Source organism: Euleptes europaea, chromosome 17, assembly GCF_029931775.1.
Source record: "Euleptes europaea isolate rEulEur1 chromosome 17, rEulEur1.hap1, whole genome shotgun sequence".
NCBI classification, from domain to species: domain Eukaryota; kingdom Metazoa; phylum Chordata; class Lepidosauria; order Squamata; family Sphaerodactylidae; genus Euleptes; species Euleptes europaea.
In genome coordinates, this window is record NC_079328.1 from 9997126 (window position 1) to 10022084 (window position 24959).

The window sequence follows — 24959 nt, forward strand, 5'->3', positions numbered from 1 at the left end:
TTCAGACGTAATAGTTTGTGAAACCAGGCTTCTGCTCACAATCACTTAAATCCTGGTTTGCTTTGACACAGCCCTGTTTTGTCACCTTCACTGAAGCAGACGCCTTTGTAGCTGGGCGTACATAAGGGCACCCCCTGGGAACAAGCCAGGATTTCCAAGTTTGTAAGTCACGCAACAGTTTACTTAAGCTGCGGTTAATGAACCCACTTCAAATCTAAATTTCTGATCCAGGTTTGATGTGACGGACAGCTAGCTGCAGATGCCTTATACCGGTCTGAGAACCCTGATTGACAAGGGGTTCAAAAAGAATTCTACTATTCATCAGGGAGAGTGGCTGTTAGGAAGGAAGGTGGGAGGAGAGGAGAAGGAGATGAGTGGAGGATCAAGGAGGTTCTTGAAATAGGGAAGTGAAACCAGTAGTCCTTTCCTGAGGGAAATAGTGCCAAGGGAAAGGGGGTGATCCCTATCAAGCGTTTTAAAAGGAGAATTGGAACCTGTGTGTATGTTCCTGCCTCCACAGACTGTAGACATTTTGTGTCAAAATAAGCTTATGCGTGTTTAACCAAGGAGTGCAAGCCAAATGATCTCTCTCAACAGTCACAAACAACTGTAGGTAGAACAAAACAGCTACACTTTTGTGACAAACTATCTATTGTACATAGTTATAACAAGTTTCCCTAATTCCTGTTGCCTTTCACCTGCCAAATTTAAAACTGAAACCTTCCTGGCAGTCTGACTTGACCATTTCCCCATATGAGTGAAATAAAACAGTTTATGTGTTGTGAAGTAATATCAGCCTCTCATGTGCCATTTTCAGACATATATACCAACCAAGGGTTTTTCAGTCCCTCAGCCTCCTAGACTGAGTCAGAATATATATACATTTTAACTTCTGGGGGGACAGAGAAACAAGAAGAAAAAGGAGCCACTCAGTTAAGTGAAAAAGGAAGTGGGGAATCATCATAGACGTAAGCTAAGCAACCATGGTCAGTGGACTGTCATAAATTTGGATGATCATTGTTATCTTAATTAAGCCACGGTTTTCTATTACATATGAACTGAGTCATCTAATTATGCCATCTTAATCATGGTTTGGCATGTTTATCCGAATGAAGCCTCTGACTTTGAATTACACTATGGGATTATTGATAGGAAGAAAATAGATTCCTTTGAAATGTGGTGTTGGAGGAGAGTGTTACGGATTCCGTGGACTGCCAAAAAAACAAATCAGTGGGTTATAGATCAAATCAAGCCTGAACTGACCCTAGAAGCTAAAATGACTAAACTGAGGCTGTCGTATTTTGGTCACGTCATGAGACGAAAGAGTCACTGGAAAAGACCGTCATGATAGGAAAAGTTGAGGGCAGGAGGAAAAGAGGAAGACCCAACAAGAGATGGATTGACTCAATAAAGGAAGCCACAGCCTTCAATTTGCAAGATCTGAACAAGGCTGTCAAAGATAGGACATTTTGGAGGACTTTCATTCATAGGGTCGCCATGAGTCGGAAGCGACTTGACGGCACTTAACACACACACACACACACACACACACACACACACACGGGATTATTCCTCAGTCCTTAAGGGCAGAAGCCAAATCAGCAAGCTTTGTTATCCAGCATTTTTATTCAGTAATGGTAACGTTTGAGAACTTTTGAATGGATGGTTTTCTTATGAGGCCTCCAATATAACTGAAGGGGTGGGGAGAGGTGGGTTACATTTCTTCATCCAATAATTCCTTTAATCAGTTCTTATCTTCAGACTCACTAAAAAGTTACATTTTCAAGTGAAGAAAACATATAGAGGTTGAGTATCCCTTATCTTGGACTTGGGACCAGAAGCGGTCCGAATTTCGGATCTTTCTATATTTTGGAATATTTGCATATACATAATGAGATATCCCGGGGATGAGACCCAAGTCTAAACACAAAATTCATTTATGTTTTATATATGTTTCATATACACTTTATACATGTAGCCTGAATGTAATTTTAAACAATGTTTTTAGTAATTTTGGGTACATTGAACCATAACAAAGCAAACTAGCGGACTGCTGAGGGCCTGTAATGCCTGCCATGTTTGCTCAAAAAGTCTGGTTTTCAGGTCAGTCCGGATATCAGATTCCAGATAAGGGATAATCAACCTGTATACATTTAAGGTATTAATATTGTACCTGATTAAATTACACATCTTGGCTAAATAAAAGGCCACATTCCTAGGTAATGTAAATTTCCAAAAGCCTGAAAGCTCAAATGGCTTTCATTAAAGTTAAGAACATAACGCTGTATTGCTATTTTTATTTGGAAGAAAAAATTCTTTGGGGGGAGAGGCTGTAGCATGCTGTATTTTAACATCTGGCAACCAGGCCGGGCTCCAGTTTTCAACAAGTTCCTTAAAAGCCCCTAGAAGTTCCATGTACACATACAACATGCATTATATTTTACACACACGCACTTTCAACTGCACGTCTACTGTCTCACACAGCCTTTGTGATCTGTTATGTATTATTTCCCCACTTCTCACTAAGATGACATACTTCTCTGCGCGCATTTACACTGACAGCCTCTGTTTAAGGGTGTGTGTGAATGCACTCCAATACTAGTGCATTTAAAATCTTCCTGTAGCTCAGAACAGTGTGCAAGCTTTAAGAACTCAGGCAAAAACATATCACTGGGGGTTACCGCATTATGTATTCCCAGCGATGTATTAAGAGTTTGAAAATGTTATAAAAAACATCGCTTTAAAAGGGTTTTCGGATGCCCCGGCTAAAAAAAGGTTGGAAGACGTCTTCACAGCTAAAGGGGCCAAACAAAGTGCGAACGGTATTTTTTATAAGTTTCAAACTCTTAATACATCGGTGGGAATACATAGAAAGTGCGAACAGTATTTTTTATAACGTTTTCAAACTCTTAATACATCGCTAGGAATACATAATGCGGTAACCCCCTCAGGCTTGATCACAAAGTCGTAACGATTCAAAAGCAGCCAGATGGAAACCATACCGGCATCCCTACTACACATCTATGTTCTCTTGCCTGGTCACTAGTTTACGCCAGCATCAGTGCCAGCACTCACTTCACGTAATATTGTGTTCGGTTCATTCTATATGATTCCCCTGAACTTCATGTACAAGCTTATCCACAGCTAGGTAAGTTACTGCCCAGGGGCATAGTGAGGATGGTGCGATACACCATAAGGGGGGGGGGCTGAACTTGCTTTCAGCTGTCATTACCATGGGAGAGACAGGCATCCCCTACTGGGCCTGTGGCACTGTCACCTGGGTCCAGGCAGGCCCAGGAGGGGATGAGTGTAGTTGATTTGAGGGAGTAAAATACCTCAGAGTAGCAGCTCCGAGTTTGCCTTATTTGCCTCCTCCATGCTTCTCAACATACCCCACCCATTATTGCACTGATTCCTCTTCCTCTGCTTCCATGAAACACAGGTTGAGCTGGCAGATAGTGGAGCAGTATTCCTGGCATCTAACCCATAACTGCATCAGTACTGCTCAGCACATACAAGAAGGAAATTAAAAAATCTTGCACCCAGAAAGCAGCCCAAAATGGAACCACCTCTTTTGAAACTCCCAGAGACAATTCTCTGCGTAGCTTTTGTCGTTGTAACAAATGGACGGGCAACTGCAGTGCCACACAGCAGTTTTCCCTGCAGTTTCCTTGCCTCAGCCACTGACAACCATCATTTCCTCCTCTCTACCAGACATTTTAAAAGGTAAACATCAGGAACTGCTAGACCTCTGTAGCCTTACAACACTGTGGCAATAGGCAGTTCCCAGCTTCCTTTTTTCTAAAAAGTCTCAAGTTCTTTTAGCTGTGAAGTTATAAGGGAAATGTGCAGCATGCACTTTTATCCCAATAACTCCACAAGGAAAAGGGCAAGAGACTTTCTTTTTTCTTCAAATACCCAGAAGTTAGTACACTGCAGCCAGATTGTTATAACCTTATAATGCTATAGTGATGTAGCAATTCCTGCTTTGTTTTTTTTTAAGCCAGTGGAGTAAGGAAAATGGTGGGACCTGAAAAAATGCACAGCTCCCCATCCCTAAAGCATCCAAAGGCTTTCTGACTGCAATCTTTCCTTAAGGATCATACCAAACCAAATTTGAGAAATCGTGCAGCAAAGCAGGGGAGAAGATAAATCAGGATGAATAGAAAATGGCATCATGCGGATGCTCCTGAACACATTGCCACTGTAAGGAAATCTAGGCCGAGCAAAACAACCATGTGGGAACAGCCTTACAGGAACTGGGGCTGGCACCTTCCTCTTCCCCCTCCTTTTCTCCTAGCTGCTTGAGTCTCCATCATGGGAGGGAGGAAAAAGTTTCAAGGCAAGCAACATCAAGCAAGCACAGCCCTTCCCGGAAGGCATGCTGTATGTATAGGGTTGCCAAGTGCCAAGTGGTGGCGGGCACACCCCCGCCAATCCATCTGGCTGCCCGCCAACCAGCTTAGGTCAGCGGGTAACGCATGCATGTGCGCCTGCCCACCACAGCATGTCACTTCTGGTTTACTCCCGGAAGTGCTGCATCACAATGGGCCTTTTACCACTCAAACTCCCAGTTTGTGTGGTGGAAGGCCCCTTGCAATGCGGCGCTTCCGGGTGTAAACCGGAAGTGATGAGATCGCGTAGGCATGGCCGCGCGCGATCTCTGCCTCACCTCCACCCCAAAAACCTCCCATCGGAGGAGAGGGGGGACCTGGCAACCCTATGTATGTACCAATCCCCAGCAATCCTTCTTATTCAGCCCAGACACTTGAATTGGGCTGTGTTGTCCTTGGAGGGGAGTGGGGGGGAATGGGGACCCAGTGTCCAGAGAGGTAGCCAAACAAGGTGGCCAGAGGCTAGGCCTGGGTGAGTGGGTGGGCGGGGGAGGTTTCAGTTCCTTGTGCAGTTGCTCGCCTTTCTTCATGACTAACAAAGCCAGAACAAATTGTGTGAAATAGTACAAATTGCAGAAATATGCAAAAAATAAATTATGCAAACGTCTTTAGCTGGGAAAATTATGACGGGTTGGAGCTTTTTCTTGCTGCAGAATGTGCAGTGCCTGGCTATAGAACTGAATTTTTTTAGTGCGCTCAGCCCTGTACGTAGACATCCTCTGTATTCATGGTGCCATTTAGATGGAGCAGCTACAGCGGCTTCAGAACCATCCCCAGGGACAAAACTCCTCCATTTTTACTCTCCAGCCAGAACGCAGGAAAGAGCTGCTCAGCTACCCCATGCCCATCTTTGGGAATTGGCTAGAACAGCGTCCGAGCTCCATAGAGAATGCAGACTTAATTTTGTGGATATCTAAATTTCCATCAACTGCCTGTGTAGCGGGTAAATAAACACTCTGTAAAAACACTCTAAGTAAAAACACTCTAAATCCAGGCAAAAAATGTACTTCTCGTTAGCATTTATAACAGCTGTAAAACATCTTATGCTTGAAGAACGGTTGTAAACAAGGTGGAAGATCTACAGAGCCCAGCGAAAAAGAACCTATCTGCCCAGATGTCGCTACAAAAAAACCACAGATCCATACCAACTGCTTCAGGACACACAGCTATTCTCCCATATATCCCCCCCCCCCACTTCCTTGTTCAGGAATCACCAAACTTGTAGCTTTGGTAGAATTATGGAAGTGTGAGCCTGATCCACCTGGATGGAAGACCTGGAAAATATATCCTTCCACCAGTATATCTATGAACCTATGCCCTCTGAGAATCTGCATGATGAAGTGGACAAGAATGTCAGACTAATGCAGAGAGTTCAAATCCCTGTTCAGGTTAATTTGGGCCAGGGTCTATATCACAGCCTAACCCACCTCACAGGGTTGTTGTGAATGAGGGACATGGGATAATCACCCTGAGCTTCTAGGGGGGAAAGAAATGGTAGCTTTCTGGAGCTCAGAAAAGCAGCTGACTGACTTACATCTTCCCAGTCTAAAGACACCCAAAGTTTCATTTTGATCCTTCCAAGTGAAGTTGATCTATACTGAACCAGACCATTGCCAATACTGCCTACTCAGACTGGCAGTGGCTCCTCAAGGTCTCAGGCAAGAGGTCTGTCCAATCACCAGCTACCAAGTCCTTTAACTGGAGATGCTGGGGATTGAACCTGGGACCTTCTGCATGCCAAGCAGATGCTCTACCACTGAGCCACAGAGGCGGGGAGAAAGCGGCACCTGAAGCAAGAGAGAATTTTGGCAGATCCCAGGTGCAAGAATCCTGGCTCCACTTGTTTCTCACACCATCTCTCTAAGAAAGCAAGACTTGGTTCACACATGCAGGGGAATAAGGTGGAAATACCATGGAAGAATGGATGGCACCTCTTCAGACTGCTGGTGATATTTTGGAATGCTGCCCTGTATTTAAACACTCCCTGCAAAACAGGATACCAGCATAACCGAGCAAAGGGAAGGGGCAGAAGCTTTCTGTTGGCTGAGCTAGTTTTGTATTTCCATAGAGCCTTTTTAAAAAAAAAACACAAAGAACATTCAAAGGTGAAATCTGCCAGTCCATTCTATCGCTCTGGAGCTCTACCTTCTCCCTCTGCTGCCTGCGTGAACCATGCCTTAATTGCCAGTCAGTGTTCCTGGATATGCATGCTAGCTCAAGAGCTCTGCCCCATCCATTCCAAGGCAACGCAACACAATGCTACAATCACTTTAGCATCCACCTAAGAACTAAGGTCTCCGAGGTCCTTATCCTAAAACTCCTCTTTAGTTTTTGATTACTGTCTGCCGAGGAGGGGGAAATTCACACCGGCCGACCCAGCGAGCATACTCACTCAGTCCCTGCTGAGCCACCTCTTCAAGCTCGGCCTCTGTTGTCGCCGCAGCGATCGCCTGGGGCAGCTTCAAAGTGAACGGCAAGACGTCCCTTGTTTGGAAACAAAGAATTGTTTCTGTTAACTTACTTTTCATAAAATACGCGGTGATTCCAGATATGTGCATTTTGTTCAGAAGCAGAAATGTGCTCTCAACCACTTCCTTTTTATTTCAATGCTAACCTCTCTGTTAGGGAGCCTAGAATGTATTTGTCTGAGGGCTGAGATCTCTGTTTTAACAGTAAAGATGCAGTCCACTTGCAGTTCTATAAAGAAACTTTTGCATAATGAAACTGGCATTCCTGAAAGAATTTAGGGCCTGAAGTGCACAGAAACTGTGGTTCAGCTGAGGGCATGCAAATTGTATGTGTGCAAGGGAGAAAATCTGGATTACAAGAAAGCATATGGCTTCCTGAGACACAGCTCGTTGATGGGCTGTCATTCACTGATATAGCACACTCTGCCCCAAATTAACTCCCTGGCATTTCCAGTTAATGAGCCAGTGTATTGTAGTGGTTAGCGTTTTGGACTACGATCTGGGAGACCCAGGTTCGAATCCCCACTCTGCCATGGAAGCTTACTGGGTGACCCTCTCAGCCTAGCCTATCTCACAGGGTTGTTGTGAGGATAAAATGGAGAGGACGATGGTGCAAGACACTTTGTGTTTCCAATGGGGAGAAAGGTGGGGTATAAATGAAGTAAATAAATAATGGATCTGAGGCAGCTGGGGTTGGAAAGACCTCTGAAATCTTCGGGAGCCACTGATAATCATAGCAGGTCAAGCTGAGTTGGAAGGATCTATGTTCTGACTTGCTATAAGGCAATTTGCTATAAGGCCTTGGCCAGGGCAGGCGGGCAAGAAATAATAATAAAAAATAAACTGCTTATTGCTCATGACAAATTTTATTAAGGAAAAAAAAGCAAGCTTCTAACTTGAGGTCAGAATAGGATTACACATTGTTTTGCTAGTAACTGTTGAAAAGCAGCGGCCCATACACTGGGAAGGGATCACTTGCCCAGATACCAGTGAAATCTTCTAGAACTATTTGATATAGCAAATAGGGGCGGAATCAGCAAATGAGGCTAGCCGCAAAGGGGAGGGCCTGTTTTTGCTGGGGAGCTAGATAAGGTTTTCTGAGCTCTTATCACCTTGTATTTGGAAACTGTGTAAATGAAAAGTTAATTAGAAAAGGGGGGATTTAGTAGAACTGGGATTGTTGCTAGCATTATATTGTTATTACAGGACTATGCCTTTCAAGCTGCAGACTACAATCAGGTTACTGTCTTGCCCAATGTATAGGAACTGAGTTCATTTCGAAAGAGGAGGGAATTGGAAGGGACTTGGAGGAATGACAGGGCTTGCTCACCACAAAGTTTTGCAAACAAGAACCACTTGCATGTTCCATTCCCTGTTCTAACCATATGCTTGGTTATATAAAAATCTGTAGCATTGTTTTGTGTTGTGAACGGTGGTGAGCAACAGAAATTCTGTTGAAACTCATTTGCCTTGCAAGTGTTATTCACAATTTAGCCTCTCAGAAGCCAAACATGCACAGGTTTATATCAATCCTGCAGGAGAACCCAAGTAGCTATGATGAGCTTTAGCAGCTATGAGTTTTTGCCCTGACCTGGATGGGCCAGGCCAGCCTGATTTTGTCAGATCTCAGTAGCTAAGTAGGGTCAGACCTGGTTAGAATTTGGATGGGAGACCACCGAAGAACACCAGAGTTGTTATGCAGAGGCACACAATGGCAAACCACCTCTGTTAGTCTCTTGCCTTGAAAACCTTACTGGGGTTGCTGTAAGTCTTAATGGCACTTCACACACGCAACTTAACAGCATGTGACCTTCACTATGTAGGGTAAGCAAGAAAGAATGTCTTCCCTTTCATAACACATCACTTAGGCCTACGGAGGCACTTTTTTTACACACACCATTTATACTCTGGAAAACAAAACTCCAGCACTCTTATCTTACAGCACATCCATCAAATGTAGCTTTAGTGTTCGGTATGCAAGAAGTCTTGCGTTAAGTAACACCTCTGGATGCAAATGCACTGATTTATCTATCCATCTACTAAATAATCTGCCCTTCTTCAACGGTCATCATCATCATCATAAACCTTTAATGGCATAAAAATTATTACAATTGTTACAAAAAGGGATCATAAAACATAAAATCAGTGAAATAAAACAAAGAACAATATAATCAAATATCAGAGCTTGCAAGTTTTTGCACTTTCATCACATCCACTAGAAAATTGGCAACACCCTCAGTAATCTCCGGTACTGAATCATTCAATAAAAATTGACATTTTACTTTATTAGACAGGTGATGTTTTGAATATAACCAAGTTTTTAACCATTTCCCACGGGATGTTTTGTATAGAGAACAGTCAAACGGTATGTGTTCAATTGTATCCAGGGAGTTGGAACCACAGGGACAAATCCATTCCTGTATTGGGATTTGGTGGTACCTTCCATACAGCATCCTTGATGGAAAGGCATTGACCCTAGCAAGAGAGAATGCTCTACGGAGGATAGGGATATCCAGATTGTAAAAGTAGTGGGGGATACTGTCAATTTTATTCATAAGACCCAACATTGCTGAAGAGCAAACATAAGGTTGGATTGGGTGCATCTTTTGAAGCTCCATATCTAAGAGACGTTGTTTAATAATTTAAAAAATGTGGGCTTCAGTAGTTGGAGCCAAATCTTCCAAAGAAACTCTGATACCGTATATACTCGCGTATAAGCCGAGTTTTTCAGCCCCAAAAAAGGGCTGAAAAAGCCGAACTCGGCTTATACGCGGGTCAATACGGTAGGGTAGGGGAGGGGGGAGGGGGAGGAGGGAGGAGGGAGGGGGGAACTTACTGCCGCCGCCGCCGGGCCCACGCCGCTTCCTGGTGCCAAGAGCGGCCTGGGGCGGCCTCCTGCAGCTGCAGGGAGGCTGCCCCGGCCCTCGCCCGGCCGCGCCACCGCTTTTGGCGGCCGAGAGCGGCCTGGGGCGGTGGCCCCGGCCCTCGCCCGGCCGCGCCGCCGCTTCTGGCGGCCGAGAGCGGCCTGGGGCGGCCTTCTGCAGCTCCAGGGAGGCTGCCCCAGCCCTCTCCCGGTCGTGCCGCCGCCGCCGCCAGGACCGCGCCGCTTGCTCCTGCGCCGGGAGCCCAGGTAAGCCTGCAGTGGGGGAGGGGTTATAAGCCGACCCTCGGCTTATACGCGGGTGCCTAATTTTTCCCCATTTTTGGGGAGAAATTAGGCACCTCGGCTTATACGCGGGTCGGCTTATACACGGGTATATATGGTAGATCTTATTTTGGTCAAAATTATACAATCCCAGGAGGTATTGTGAAGTTCTTTTAACAGTGATAAAAGGGAACCACACTCAGTTCTAAAATATGCCGTAGTTTGAGCCAATATTGAATAGTTAATAACCAAACCTTGGTTTCACACAAATTTTGGCCTAGTTCAGAGCAAATTGCATGATAAGAAACACATTTAGGGAGACCCAGAATTTGTCTAAAAAAATTTGCTTGAACAGATTCTAAATCACGATTAAAAGCATTGACCCAAATAGGAATACCATACAAAGTCTGGGGTAAAATTTTGGAGTTGAATACCTTGACTGCTGCAGGAACAAATTGATTGCCCTTATAGAATGACTTCAGTTGACTTGAAGAGATTCTCCCTAGTTTGGCAGTCCTATTTCTGTGTACTGCCCATTTAAGGTTATAATTGAAGGTAATACCCAGATATTTGTAGCTCTTTATCTGTTGAATTTTGGCCTTTCCAATGTGCCAACTAGAGGATGACCAATTCTTTGAGAAAATTAAGACATTAGTCTTGAAGTAGTTAATTTTAAGAAGGTTTAGATGACAATATTTCTCAAAGGCCCCTAGATAACGTTTGAGTCCAATTTTAGAAAAGGATAAAATAGCGGTGTCATCGGCATATAAAAGGATAGGTAGGTACTGCTTTACCTCCTAGTTTTGGAGGATGACCATTGATAGGTTCTAAAGCACAAGACAAGTCTGAAAGAAATAAATTAAACAGAAGGGGAGCAAGGATGCATCCTTGCTTCACTCCTTTATTAGATGGGATTTTCTCAGTAAGTCCGCCATTTGAGGAGTACTTTACTTGGCTTGTTGTGGATGAATTTTTTTTTTTAAAGGAATAAAAGACGAAGATCAATTCCTAATCTAATCAGCTTAGACCAGAGTTTATCTCTGATGATTGAGTCAAAGGCACTCTTTAAATCAATGAAAGCGACAAAGAGTTTATTACCCAGTTTCATATACTTTTCTGCAACTGAGGCAAGAATCAGACAGTGATCCAAAGTTGATTTATTTTTGGAAAAGCTGATTTTACTCTGGGCCGACGATGGAGTTATCCTTTACCCATCTAAGGAGATGCTGTTCTAAGTGCTTCGCATACAATTTGCCTAAGACTGATAAAAGGCTAATGGGGCGGAAATTTTCAGGTAAAGTAGGATCACCCTTCTTATAAATAGGGATTATTATTGAATTAAGCCAGGAGTCTGGCAAAATGCCATACAAGTCAATAGAAGTAAATAATTTGGCTAGAAGTAGGGCCCACCAATCGATAAACAATTCAACAGGAAGGCCGTCAGGACCTGGGGATTTGCCAGACTTCAGGCTACCTATTAGCTCAATAATTTCTTCCACTTCAACAGCTGGCCATCTAAAGTAAGTGGAAGGGATAATTTCATCAGGGTTGAGCATAATATTGATGTGAGAATTGAATAACTTAGAGAAATGTTCTACCCAAATTTGAGGTGGAATACTAACTTCAGGTAGAGAGTTGTTATTAGCTGAGTTTGCAATTGCCCTCCAGAAAGTCTTGCCATCTCCAGACTTAAGGGACGAGAGCAGCTGGGACCATCTATGTTGAAAATAAATTTTCTTCTTCTCCTTGATTAGATTAATGTACAGCTTTTTAGATGTAGTCGCCATACCTATCATGGGAACCATTCATGCTAGCTTTCCTAAAAAGGGTTCTTAGATGTCTTTTATATGCTAGGCATTCCTTGTCGAACCATGAAACAGACTTGGTGGAATTATTCTGTATAGGCTCGGCCAATGAAAAACAGTGTGTTTCAATCTGAGAAAGAGCAGATAATATCTCAGAATGCGAGTCAGAGTTCAAAATCATTGATTTCTGATCAAGCATTTTCTTAGATTGAAGAAGAGTGGAAAAGGTATTCTCCAGAGAGTCAGACCACTTAATTCTTTTCAAGCTCATATTTGTCTGTTGTACAGCTACAAATTCATTTGAGGAAGAATTTTCAGTCAGACAGAGCCAGGAGATTAAAACCGGGAGGTGATCACTTTCAGTGCGAAAATCAATATTAACAGCTTTGACTAAGGGTAAAAATCTAGGGGAAGAAATTCCATAGTCAATCACACTTCTCCCTTGCCCTGAGTTAAATGTAAAATGCTGAGATGCTGGAAATTGGAGCAGGCCGTTTAAGGTTATCATATCATGTTCTCTACAGAATTCTATTAATTTTCGGCCAGCTTTATTAAGACAGGAGTCTTGAGATTGGCGAGGAAAACCCAACTGTAGTGGTAAAGGCTCGGTGTCATCTAAATCCACAGAAAGGGCCCAATTCCGAGTATCGTAACCTATTCGTGCATTAAAATCCCCTAAAAGGATAATTGGAATCATTGGAAATTTTTGAATAATTCTCGAAACAAAGTTTGTAAGATTTAACCAATTTGATTCTAAAGATTTGTCATTTTCAGTAGAAGGAAGATAGATATTAATTAAAATGAAACAAGGAGAGGAATCAGAAAGTAAAACTGCTTGGGCAATGCAATTACAAGTACCTAGTAAGTCAATCCTAGGAAAGTGTTCACAATGGATTGTGTGGGATTATAATAACCCTGTGAGAAAGGTCTGGTTAAAACACAGTGAATGGCTCCACGCATTTCATGCCTAAGTGAAAATTCAAACCCAGCACCTCCCCATCCAAAGCCCACACTCCAATACAAGCCCAAACATTACTAGAAAAGTGTGACTCTACAGGAAGGGAATATACTCAGGAAGCTCCATCCAGATGAAGACTATGGATTTTCCCCTCCTAGGGCAGAGCCATCTGCAATAAACGTTCCTAGGAAGGCACCGTCAAGAGGAAAATGTGACAGGGAGTGAAGGCAGCAATTTGTGCCAAACCCTACTAGTATTCAGTATTTTCCTAGCGTCCTATTTGGGTAAGAACTATTAAGATAAGAAACACTACTACTATTTATTGAGCAATTAACATTCTACAAAATGCTCTACAAAGAATAATATAGGTCTCTACTAAAATTGCTTGTAGACTAATCAATATGACACAGAAGCAAGAAAGGAACGTGCCTGGGGCTGGTGGCCCCACCCCCACATTCACCCGTTCCAAAAAAAGATGCCAGCAGGGAGCAGCCTCGCCCAGGCATGGTTGGGGCAGGCAGCCCTGTCAAGAGAGTTTCCACCTGTGGCTGAGCGGTAGAGCATCTGCTCGGCATGTGAATGCCAGGTTCAATCCCCGGCATCTCCAGTTAAAGGGACCAGGCAAGTAGGGGATGTGAAAAGACCCCTGCCTGAGACCCTGGAGAGCTGATGCCATTTTGAGTAGACAATACTGACTTTGATGGACCGAGGGTCTGACTCAGTATAAGGCAGCTCCATGTGTTCATCTTGGAGGAATCTTCCAGCCTGAACTAGTTTCCTGCCTCTTGCATGTGCCGAGTGCACTCCCCGATATCAGTCTCTCTCAAGGACATGTTCCCAGGCAGGCTTAACTGGATCATGCACTTCAGCTGAGAATCTCAGCTGGGAGAGGGGCAGTTCACTCATCCCCTGGAAGGTCCCATGAAGACAACCCGATGATTGGTTGTGGGGGGGGGGGTCAGGAGGTTAGGGCCAGCTTCCTCCGAAAGTGTGGTAAACAAAGGTTAGCGTGCTGTAGGATACTCAGCAAACTAGAAACAGCACTTCACAAAGCTAGACACAATGATTATAAAGTAGTGGTATTTAATAACATATCCACCGCTGATAGTATGTAGGCAAAAACATGTGTTGTTAATTATTGCCTGAAAAGTAACGCCAAAGAGAGGACTATGCCTTGTTACAAACAAATAACAGTATTATAGGTAAGTCCATGAAAGGGGGTGCCAACCTGTGGAAGAAAGGGAGGTTGGCACCCCCTTTCATGGACTTACCTATAATACTGTTATTTGTTTGTAACAAGGCATAGTCCTCTCTTTGGCGTTACTTTTCAGGCAATAATTAACAACACATGTTTTTGCCTACATACTATCAGTGGTGGATAGGTTATTAAATACCACTACTTTATAATCACTGTGTCCTCCGTAAGTGTAGCTAGTAAGAAGAATAGACTCATCTCTTTTTCCTCCTTCCCCCTCCCTGCTAACGGAATGACGCTTGTATTATGCTCTGGAAACTTTTTGCCTCAAGAACCAACTAAGCTGTGTTAGGACTTCAGTCAGCAAGTTTGCTTTGTTATTTGTCTATGCATCCTGTCATCGCTGAGCCGTATGCCTCGTTTTAATATCTTTTCCTAATTTTCTCCAATAAAGCTTTTTTAGCTTTCACTGTGTGAGTTTATTGGTGCCAAACCCAGGGGAGCTTGGTTACGTTACCGCACCATGGCTGCCCTGCCATGATAAGCCCAGCCAGAGGCTGTGGGGAAGGGCAAGGGTGAAGCCATACCTGGAAATGCCCCAGCAGCAGCAGCCACCTCAGAGCTGGGAAGGCTCAGGCAACAGTCTGAACCGAGGAACAGCCCAGAGGAGGAGGCCCGCAGCAGCTGGGGTCTGTGCAGGCAGAGAAGCCATGGGAGAAGCAACTAGCAGGAGAGAGAGAGAGGGATCAGGATGGCCAAAAAACCCTTCTCGCCCTATTCTGAGGCTCTTCTTGGGGAAGTCCTATAAAAAAGAAACACTGGAGGGCACTACAGCCCCAGTCTCCATCCTGGCACAGACAGAACCTGACAGAAGGGGGAGAAGGTTAATCACTTCCAGTATGGCCATTACATGCTGGGTAAGCTATCAGATGTGGCTGGCCAGTTCTCAAAAACATTAATCAGGGATAATAAAAAGGAAGTGCTGTCAAGTCACAAACAACTCTCAGTGACCCCAGGACCATGAGGTTTTCAAGGCAAGAGATGAGCAGAGGGGGTTTCCCATCGCCTTCCTCCGCAGAGCAACTCCAGTTTTCCTTGGTGGTCTCCCATCCAAATACTCCTCATGGCTGACCCTGCTTAGCTTCTGAGATCTGACAAGCTCAGGTCAGTCGTGGCTATTCAGATTGCTTACAATAGTGATTATACATTTCATATCTATGTTGTTAACCGCCCTGATCCCCGATAGCCAGTGATGGGAGTTTTCCTTGGAAGGGCAAAACCAAACAGCCACTGGACCCATGGGGGCCAGTGGAGAATGTCTCCCAGGTGGAATGGCTGCTGATGGAACTCAGAGACTCCCGACCTTTGTACCTGTATTTGACATCTCTACAACAGTAGCAATAAGTTTAATTTTAAGGCTAGTTTTAAGTGAATTAAGCCTCACCTGCTAATACAGTAGAAAGCAATCAGCCTGAATAAATCAGCAAAACTTATTCCAGATCCTTCCAAGGAAAAGGCTGAGAAGAAAGAGAAAACAAGCTCAGTTGCTCAAAACACGTTCCAAGAAACATTGTCAAACATGCTTTCTATGTAGTAATGAATCTGCAGAACACAAACAGTTGTTAATAAACAAACATCTGGAATAGCTCAGCCAAAATTCTGTAGCAAAAGGCTTGGCTTTTTAAAAAAAAAATTCTGAAGATGTCAACATTTCAGTAAATGGGTCACAAAATCTGAATTGCACAACAGCTGCAATCAGAAAAACTGGTCAAAAACAGTTGGCACATCCACAGTCTTCAGGTAGCCTGCACTGGCAGCTTCTGCTGCTGAAATCAGTAGAGCTTCCATGAATTACACCTCCCACAAAAACCCTTTCAAGGTCACAGGGGTGCCTCGAGATGAGCTTTGTGCATCTAGCTAAATTTAGTAAAACACATTTTACAATTATTTCCTCATTAGCTTTCTAATAAATGCGACTTAAATGGAAAGTGACAGATTAAGATCTAGACAATCACATGTTCAGAACAAGCCCCAAACTGGCGGTATATCCGTCACCACAATTTTACAGATGACTGTTTCCACAGACTTTTCCAGCCTATGGCTCAGACATCCATGCCATTCAGTTCGTAATTTTCATTTGACCTCATCAGAAAGAATGGCATGTGCCAGCTACTAAAAGAGGGAATCCGGCAAGCACTTGCAGGGAAGGGGAAATCCAGTTTTCCCTTCTCACTCCCTCCACCATGGGGCGCTTTTACATACAGAATTATGCACTTTCACTCCACTTTAAGATTCGTGGATTTTGCCGTTTCACAAAGTAAAATCCGGCGGCAAAGTGCCTTGAAAGTGCATTATTTGACATGTGCGAAAAGTGCAACATGGCCAGTTCCTGCTTCACTTTTCATCCTTCCTGGCAGCCTCTACTGCTGCCTCATCATCCTACTGGCCTGTTTTCAAATGCTATTTTGGGTTGCCATAGCAGCTCCAAATGCCACCTGAACTTTGGTGGTTTGGCTTTTGTATCATCAGTGCACATGTAGATAGCATTAACTACCTTTGGGCAGGATAAAGGTAGTCCCCTGTGCAAGCACCAGGTCATTACTGACCCATGGGGTGACATCACATCACGACGTTTACTAGGCAGACTGTGTTTACGCCCGTTTTGCTATTTCCATCCTTGTAACATGTCTTACAGACCCCCAAAAGGGGCAGACTGGTAAGCTGCACTACTGCAGTCAAAAGCTCTGCTCACAACCTGAGTTCGATCCCAACTGAAGTTGGTTTCAGGTAGCCGGCTAAAGGCTGACTCAACCTTCCATCCTTCCGAGGTCGGTAAAATGAGTACCCAGCTTACTGAGGGTAAAAGGAAGATGACTGGGGAAGGCACTGGCAAACCACCCCGTAAAACACAGTCTTCCTGGCAAATGTCGTGATGTGACGTCACCCCATGGGTCAGTAAAGACCCGGTGCTTGCACAGGGGGACCTTTACCTATAGCCCCCAAAACAGAGTCTGTAAATGGAAAAGGGACATTCCAAACATGCAAATACTGTGAACAGATGAAGGAGACTAAAAGAGGTTCGTCTCCGCCAGCCAAGCACTTTGACTGAGGGATTCAGGGCTCAGAGGCTTTAGAGGGGTGCCCACTGGCTCAACTGGTTTCACTGGAAATCCGCTACAGAAAACTCTTCTGCCCATGACAGCAGAGAAAGGGGAGGTAAAAAGTGTGAGTGTCTTAAATTACTTACTATATGTGCTCTCTTTTATTGCAAATTCCTTGAGACATGAACCAAAGTCAGCAGTTGGTAGATGCAGAGATAAGACCTTCTTTTGCATTCTTGTGGACTTCCTAACTAGGAAGGTCTATTAAAATAAGAATTATACACAAAAGGTCTTAAAAACAGAGGTATTAACAATCTTTTGAAAAAATGTCATTGCTCTCCTCTCTTCTGGCTGAGTCAATATGATTAATCATTAAGAAATTCCAACAGAGAGGCCAGAAACTTGGGAGATCTGCACATGCCAGAGGTTAATATTCTACTAGGCTTTCTGTCCTACGGTTGGCCCATTAAAAACTTACAACACTTATTTCAATTTGAGCTTTTGAAAGTCAAGGCCAACTTCTTCAGATACCTATCTGAAGAATACACACTCACACACATATATATCTGAAGGTACATATCTGAAGAAGTGGACTCATAAAAGCTCACACTGAAATAAATGTTGTTAGTCTTTATCGCGCCACAGGACTTTCGTTTTACTTTGCTACAACAGATTCAACACGGCTGCCCTTCTGCAATAATCAATGGTTAGTCACTCTTAGAAATGCATCAAGTTCTACTTGCAACTTCTACAACTCAAATCTTGTAAAATGTGCATGCAAAATGAAAAAAGAAATTTTAAACCCAACCCAGATGTTAGTAAACATTTCTGTGGAAGCCCTGCACCCTTTACCCAGGATCAGCTGCCACTTTAAGCACAGAGTTTGGCTCCCTTCACTCGCAGATCTTGGCATGTATCCTACCACCCTGCTCAGCTTTCCTCCAGCTGAAGTGGCAGGTGGAAACCAGTGACAGAAAAGGTAATCCTTAAACCGGAGGAAAACTTCCTATTTTGCGGAGCTGACTGGTAGGATACATATCCCTAAGTTTAGGCTGTGGCTGTGGCTCTACAAAGATATGCTTTGCATGCAGAAGATCTCAGGTTCAATCCCTGTCATCTGCAGCGAAAAGGATCCGGTGATTTGAAAGACTGGAGACCTTGGATTGCTGCTACCAGTCTAAGTAGACAATATTGACCTTAATAGGCCAATGGTCTGATTCAGTATAAGGCAGCTATGTGTGTTCATGTGAGTAGCAGGACTCACAGCGCTCAGCAGTAGCAAAGCTGTGGTAATTGCCCACCTGATCCTTATCAGGAGCCACAGGTATGGAGGGAGGGTCCCCAGACAACGACAGAACATATGCTTTGCATCAGAAAGTCCTAGTTCAAAAGTTCTCAGGAAAAAGGGGCCGAGAAAGACCCCTGTCTGAGAGTCTGGAGAGCTGCTGCCATTCAGAGTAGATAATACTGGACGAAGTGGTCCAACAATCTCATCCAATGTGAAGACACCATTATAAAATGTGTGTGGGATGTGCGTATGTGATGGTCAACTTGATTTAGTACTCTCCAGTATTCATATTTGTTACCCAGCAATGTGGGATTATTCCTCAAGGGAAGGAGATCTCACTCACTGGGAGGTGCACATGTGTGAGCGTATGACAAGCAGCTGAGCAAGAGAGATGGAAGGAGTCCTGGGTGCGAGGTGAGTTTCAAGATCTCTACAAGGCAGCACATTTGGGGTTCTCAAACAGGGTGCTCCAGAACAGCATGCCTCTTGCTTTTAAAAGCTGAATGGAAGATGATTCTTACTCCCGGAGGCTGGGCCTGCAGGACTTCTGCTGCTTCAGCATCATTCAAGCCGAGCTGTAACCAAACCGGGTGCGTGTGAAGAAGTTTGTCGAGTATGCTGAGCTTATTGGGGGGGCTGTCGTATCCAGAATCTCGCGGGAGGCTTTTAAAATCTTTCTGATCTGGACACAAATCGCTCATGTCTTTCTCCAGGCTACAAAGCAACAGAAAGAAAAATGAAAAAGCCACAATTACCTCTCTCAAGACGACACTGGTACTTTCAAGACATGCAGTTCTTTCAGTACTGACCTTTAGTACTGACCTCATACCAGCATACCTCATAACAAACATTTTTAGGATGCTGGATGTGATCATAAATATGATTACATAATAAGCAAATCCAGCCAACCTTGATTCTCTCAGGTTTAGTGGTTTTAGTTGTAAAATTCTCTATACAATAACTCTACTATACAATAACTACCTACCTCCCGAGTGCAGATTTGAACCGGAGTCTCCTCAACCCTAGTCTGACCACCACGCTGGGCTCTCTCTTCATGCTTCTGGGCAGTCTTGGAAAGCCAGATCCATTTCCAGGCAACTCTTATGCCCATTCACTTTTGTAAGGCAATCCTCGTTAAAACATACACCTATCTTTACCACTCGAGCATATTTTTTGTGATGCAATAAATGGTTGTTTCCAAAAGCTTATACCACCATAAACAAATTGAAGTCTCAAGGCAGCTCAACACAAGCATAGCTTTCAAAATGCAAGTGTGCACGGATCACGGCTAGACTTGCCAAAGGTACAAGGGCAGAATTTTTTGCATTCCTAAAGAATTCCTGAACAGTGTCTACGGACCTAGCTTAGCCCTCTATGTTACTACCTCTGATATGGAACAGCTGTTTGCACCGAAATTCCTGCACTGAAAATGCAGCCTTATGCGGAGCTGAGCAGATATTTCGAGCAGCATCAGGCCGCCAGGATCAGCATCTACTTTGTAAATCAGGTTACGGTATTTTTACAAGGATTATTCCACGGCCCTCAAATGCGGCATTTTCTGAGGTACAGTACAGGGCAGAGGGGCACTTTCTAAATACTCCCTATATCACATTAACTTCTGTTGGGACAAAACTGTTGTCCAACCTAATGTATGCATGGTAAATCTTGTGTTGCATTGGCATTTATTTATATCCCACTTTTCTCCCCAACTAGGACTCAAAATGGCTTAAAACATTGTTCTCTCCCTCAGTTTCTCACAGCAATAACCTTGTGAGGTAGGCCAGGCTGAGAGTTTGTGAGGGGCTCAAGGTCACCCAGCCAGCTGCCACGGGAGAAGTGGGGACCCCAACCCGGGTCCTCCCAGGATCCTACTCCGCCACTCTATCCGCTGTGCCACACCCACAAGGAAAGTTGTGGCGACGGAGCCGATGATTGTGAGCCCAGAAGTCTCACGTCAGCCCTGATCTCACCCAGCTGCCTTAGGCGAGCCACTGTTTTCTCAGGCCAAGCCCCCAAGGGGGACACGCGTAGCCAGCACAGGTGCAGCATCAATAATGCACACCAATGGCCTTGTGCTATGCAACAGACAGCATGCACTGTCAGTCGCATCTGGTCCTACCAACGGCAATGTATCGCTTTTGTATAGCTGACAGGAAGTGAGTTGTCTCCTCCCATCAAGTGCATCAGGCAGAGATGGATGGATTTCCCAAATCAAACGGGAAGCCAAGAGGTATGCAGTATTTCCATCTCCATATTCATTCCCCACACTGTGCGTCCAAATCTTGCCCCAAGCCTCCAAGCTAGCCAAGTCTGTAGGCTTGGACACCGGCCCCTCCTCTTAAGAAAACATGCGCCACACTTCCTGGTTTTTCTGAGCCATGATGCAGCAGAGAAGTGTCTGGTGCACTGCCATCTTCAGCAGACTCCCTATGCCCTTTATATGCATCTGAAGAAGAAGAGGTGGTTTTTATACCCTGCTTTTCTCTAACTTTAAGGACTCTCAAAACGGCTTACAATCTCCTTCCCTTCCTCTCTTCACAACAGACATCTTGTAAGGTAGGTGGGGCTGAGAGAGTTCTGAGAGAACTGTGACTGGCCCAAGGTCACCCAGCAGGCTTCATGTGGAGGAGTGGGGAAACCAACCTAGTTCACCAGATTAGAGTCCGCCGCTCATGTGGAGGAGTGGGGAATCAAACCTGGTTCTCCAGATCAGAGTCTGCCGCTCTTAAGCACTACACCATGCTGGATCTTAAATTTAAGGTTGTAACAACTGACCATATAAAACACACAAAGGGCCTTGAACGCTCTGGGATATACCGCCCCCCAACCCGAGTCAAGATGACCACAGGGATTTAAGAAAGAATCTGCTCAAGGGAGAAAGCAGCAGGAAGACCATGAGGACCTAGCAATGGAAGAAGGAGCCTGCTGGAACAAGGCAGGGACAGGAGGCAGCACTTGAAGCCGGGCAACCCGATAGGCTGGGCTGGGGTAGGGGAGGCTTGGAGCAGAGGAGCACACCCTGCACACGCTCCATTCCAAGCCTCTTGCTACCTTTGCCGGCCCGCTTTCTTTGAGGCTTTCAATGCACTTTTCAGGGGTTCCATGTCCTTCAGCGGAACACAAGAAATTATATGTGCTTTAAAGCAAAACGGATGGTGCTCAACTAAACTCGCAGTCCAGAGGAGCCCACATTCCCCTCACAATCCAGAGACACATAATCCCGCAGTTTGGACCGTACAGCTTCAGTTTCCTTACCTCCCGACTGAAAGGCATCATCCTGTAATTCTTGTGTCAAAAGCAGGTATTATAGAACCAATCTAGTGGGATTGAGACACGGGACAAGAAAGCTGTGAGCTTTACCGGCATGTTGACAAGCTGCCCTTGAGATCACAAGCAAAGGTTATTCCCACCCTAAACCAGTATTTCCTGGCACTGACTTCACAATGGGCTCATTAAGTGACTTCACATTGAAGGGCTGCAAGGCACGGCGCCAATGCCAGAACGGGAAAACCGTAGGGCTCGTGGTTGATGCTTGCCAGGGACAGGCACACAGTCACTAGAATTACCCAGCGGATCAGTGCCTGGCTGCAGAAACATCTCTGCATGCTGGGGGAAAGCAAGCTGTTTTTGACTAGTACCTACCCGTGCCCCAGAAACAAAGTCCCACGTCTCAAGAACACCTAACCACTGCAGGTTTTAGGTCATGCATTTGGCCACACATTTCAGACTCGTCAGTGGGAAAGGAGCGGCACCTCAGGTCTTCTGTTATACTCCTCTCTTCTTGGAAAGTAGAGATGAGTAAGACCAGCACATTAGTGGTGGCACCTTCCTGTGGAACATGCCCTCCCTCTTTGGGGCTCTCCTACAGCCCACCTTCCTTATTGGATTTAAGATACCAGGCAGGGTGGATAAAAATCAATGTTTGTTTGTTTTTTTAAAAAAATCAGATTAAAAATTTTTTTAAGTTGGATTTTTTAAATAAAATGCTTTTTGAGGAAAAATCTATCTAAGGATTGTTTTGTATTTAAGATACGTTATAGTCCAAAGGACAGTCATCATGAAATAAGGATTAGCTTTTAATTATGTAGAATGAGACCGTATATGTTCTGTTTTGTTTTTTGATAAATTAACTCCATTAATCCATTCACACTGCCATGCTCTTCCAGAGGTTTCTGTAAGATTATTTTGGGCAATTTTTTTATCTAGAAGATATTATCCCAGATGCCTGGCTTTGCAGTTCTCAAAACTGTGAATTTGTGGCTGCAGAGATAACATGCCTCTTCTTCGCAGCAAAAATGTTATAAAATAAGCATACAACGTTGAGAAGACCTTAATCTCATTGTTACTTTACAAATCTATGTACACAGAATCAACCCTTTACCTCTTAAGTGCTAAGTTTCAAAACGTTCAATGAACAGAAGATTGTTTGCAGTGGAATAGATCTGAACAAGGAGCTAAGTGAGAGGAGGAAGGGGCAAACAGTTAAAATGAAAGTGAAACCTTTTGAGCAGAATACTCCACAAGTCTTTATGTAGAAAACCATGATTTAAATCTACTAACCACTTATATTCTGTATTTGTATTTTGAAGCCTTGAGAAACATCGATAACCCGTGCTGAAATTATAGCCGATATTAGTCTGCAATGGACCTATATACTCCAATATTAAATATAACAGGTGTTGGATATCGAGCCGTTCCTTGAGTTCAAGGGGAAAAAATTCTCACAGCACAAGGCATTGAGGCTATCCTAACACTATATGGTGAGTTAATTAAATTCTTGAGGCTCTTCTTGATTAAGAACGTTAGAATATCAAATGAAAGACGGTGATTTAAGAACTGGTTTGAGAAAAACTGATTTGACACTGAATGCTTGAATATAAAAGAGCATCTAAGGTGTGCGATTAGGGTGTACAACCAGGCCCACGTTAACTGCTCACTTAAGTCCTTCTTTGAGCTCCATAATAAGTATAAACCCCTACTAAGATTTTTAAAAAAACTTGCTTTAGTAAGAGAATCATGGCAGCAACTCATCTTAACCTTAACTCAGAAAGATATGCCAAAGTTTTGGCGCATACTTGTGACTTCGGAAGAGAGAGTATGACATGAGCTAGACTGTTACATATCTAAGGACTGCATATCTAAGAACACTTTAAAAAAATTAGTAATCTAATTCAGGAGGACAACACAGTTGACTTTCCCAAGATAATGCCATCAACTGATTCACCAAAGTGGCCACCTGTATTTTCTAGTGAAATAAAATTACTAATTTCTGCAATCAGGGATAATAAAGCCCCAGGGAAAAATGTTATTCCCCCAGACTTGCTAAAAGAGTCCCAGGACTGGTGGGCACCTGTCTTAGCCACCCTATTTACTTATATAGATAGCCTGGTAAGTTTCCCCAGGAACAGACCTCTTCGATTGTTGTGCCAATTTATAAGAAAGAGGAGCATACTGAACCAGCCAGCTATAGGTCAAGAAGTCTGCCGGATGCGACAGGAAAACTCTATGCAAGGCATCTTCTACTGAAGCTGGAGGCATGGGTAAATGAAAACGACTTGTTAGTGCCAGAACAAACTGCATTTAGACAGAGGCATTCAACCCTGGACCACTGCCTTCTGTTACAACATCTTATTAATAAAGACTCAAATGGATTATCTAGACCAGTGATGGCGAACCTTTTAGAGACTGAGTGCCCAAACTGCAACCCAAAACCCACTTATTTATCGCAAAGTGCCAACACAGCAATTTGACCTGAATACTGAGGTTTCCTCCCAGCTCAGCAAGGGGGGCGGCGGCGGGGAGTCCAGGGAAGGGGCGGCGGCTTTGAAGGGCTCCACGCTGCCTGCAAATCCGCCCCCCCTTTCCTGGACTCCCAAAGCCCCTTCCCCCCCTTCCCCTTCAGCTGGGCGGCAGGGGCTTTGAAGGGCTCCGAGCTGCCAGCCCTTCAAAGCCGGGCAGCGGGGAGTCCAGGGAAGGGGGGGGGGTTTGAATGGCTCCACACTCCCTTCAAAGCCCCCGCCGCCCCCGCGCGTGCCCACAGAGTGGGCTCAGCGTGCCGGACTTGGCACGCGTGCCATAGGTTCGCCAACACGGATCTAGACAATTATATGAGGCATTTATCGATCTCAAAGCTGCATTTGATTCTACCCCAAGATCTGTTGTGGAGAAAATTAATTAATATGAACATCGATAATAGGCTGTTAGAACATATTAAAGGCCTTTACACAGACACCAGGTGTCTATGGCCAATGGTCTAGCTCAGTTAAAACCTCAAAATGGATACGTCAAGGTTGCATCTTGACCTCATTAATCTTTAATTTATACATAAATTATATGGCGGAATACCAGTCAGGACCCCAATTTTTCCCAGCAAGAGTAGATGGAAAGGCCATCTCAATTTTACTCTGTGCAGATGAAACATTACTGATTTCCCACGTCCAAATTGGTCTCCGAAGGTTTTTGAAACAGTTCAGCTCCTACTGAGAAACAAGCCTACACAATGTAAATTATGATAAAACTAAGATCACGATCTTTAGCAGAAGAGTAAATCATTACAAAAGGACAACGGGTGAGAAGCCATTTGAACAGGTGTCTAGTTTTAAGTA

At 44.2% G+C, this 24959-nt stretch overlaps 1 protein-coding gene across 2 annotated transcripts in view; it reads right to left on the reverse strand.

Annotated features, from left to right (window-relative positions):
• RIN2 (Ras and Rab interactor 2) overlaps nt 1-24959 on the reverse strand; it is a 63458-nt gene that overhangs the window by 26133 nt on the left and 12366 nt on the right. The window contains exons 3-6 of one of the 2 annotated variants that reach the window (XM_056862241.1): nt 18876-19068; nt 17213-17327; nt 15410-15482; nt 6787-6878 (exon numbers count right to left, since the gene is read on the reverse strand). In XM_056862241.1, coding sequence (XP_056718219.1) covers nt 6787-6878; nt 15410-15482; nt 17213-17327; nt 18876-19068 — 473 coding nt within the window. The remainder of the gene's footprint in view (nt 1-6786; nt 6879-15409; nt 15483-17212; nt 17328-18875; nt 19069-24959) is intronic. The other variant, XM_056862242.1, reaches the window with a different exon arrangement.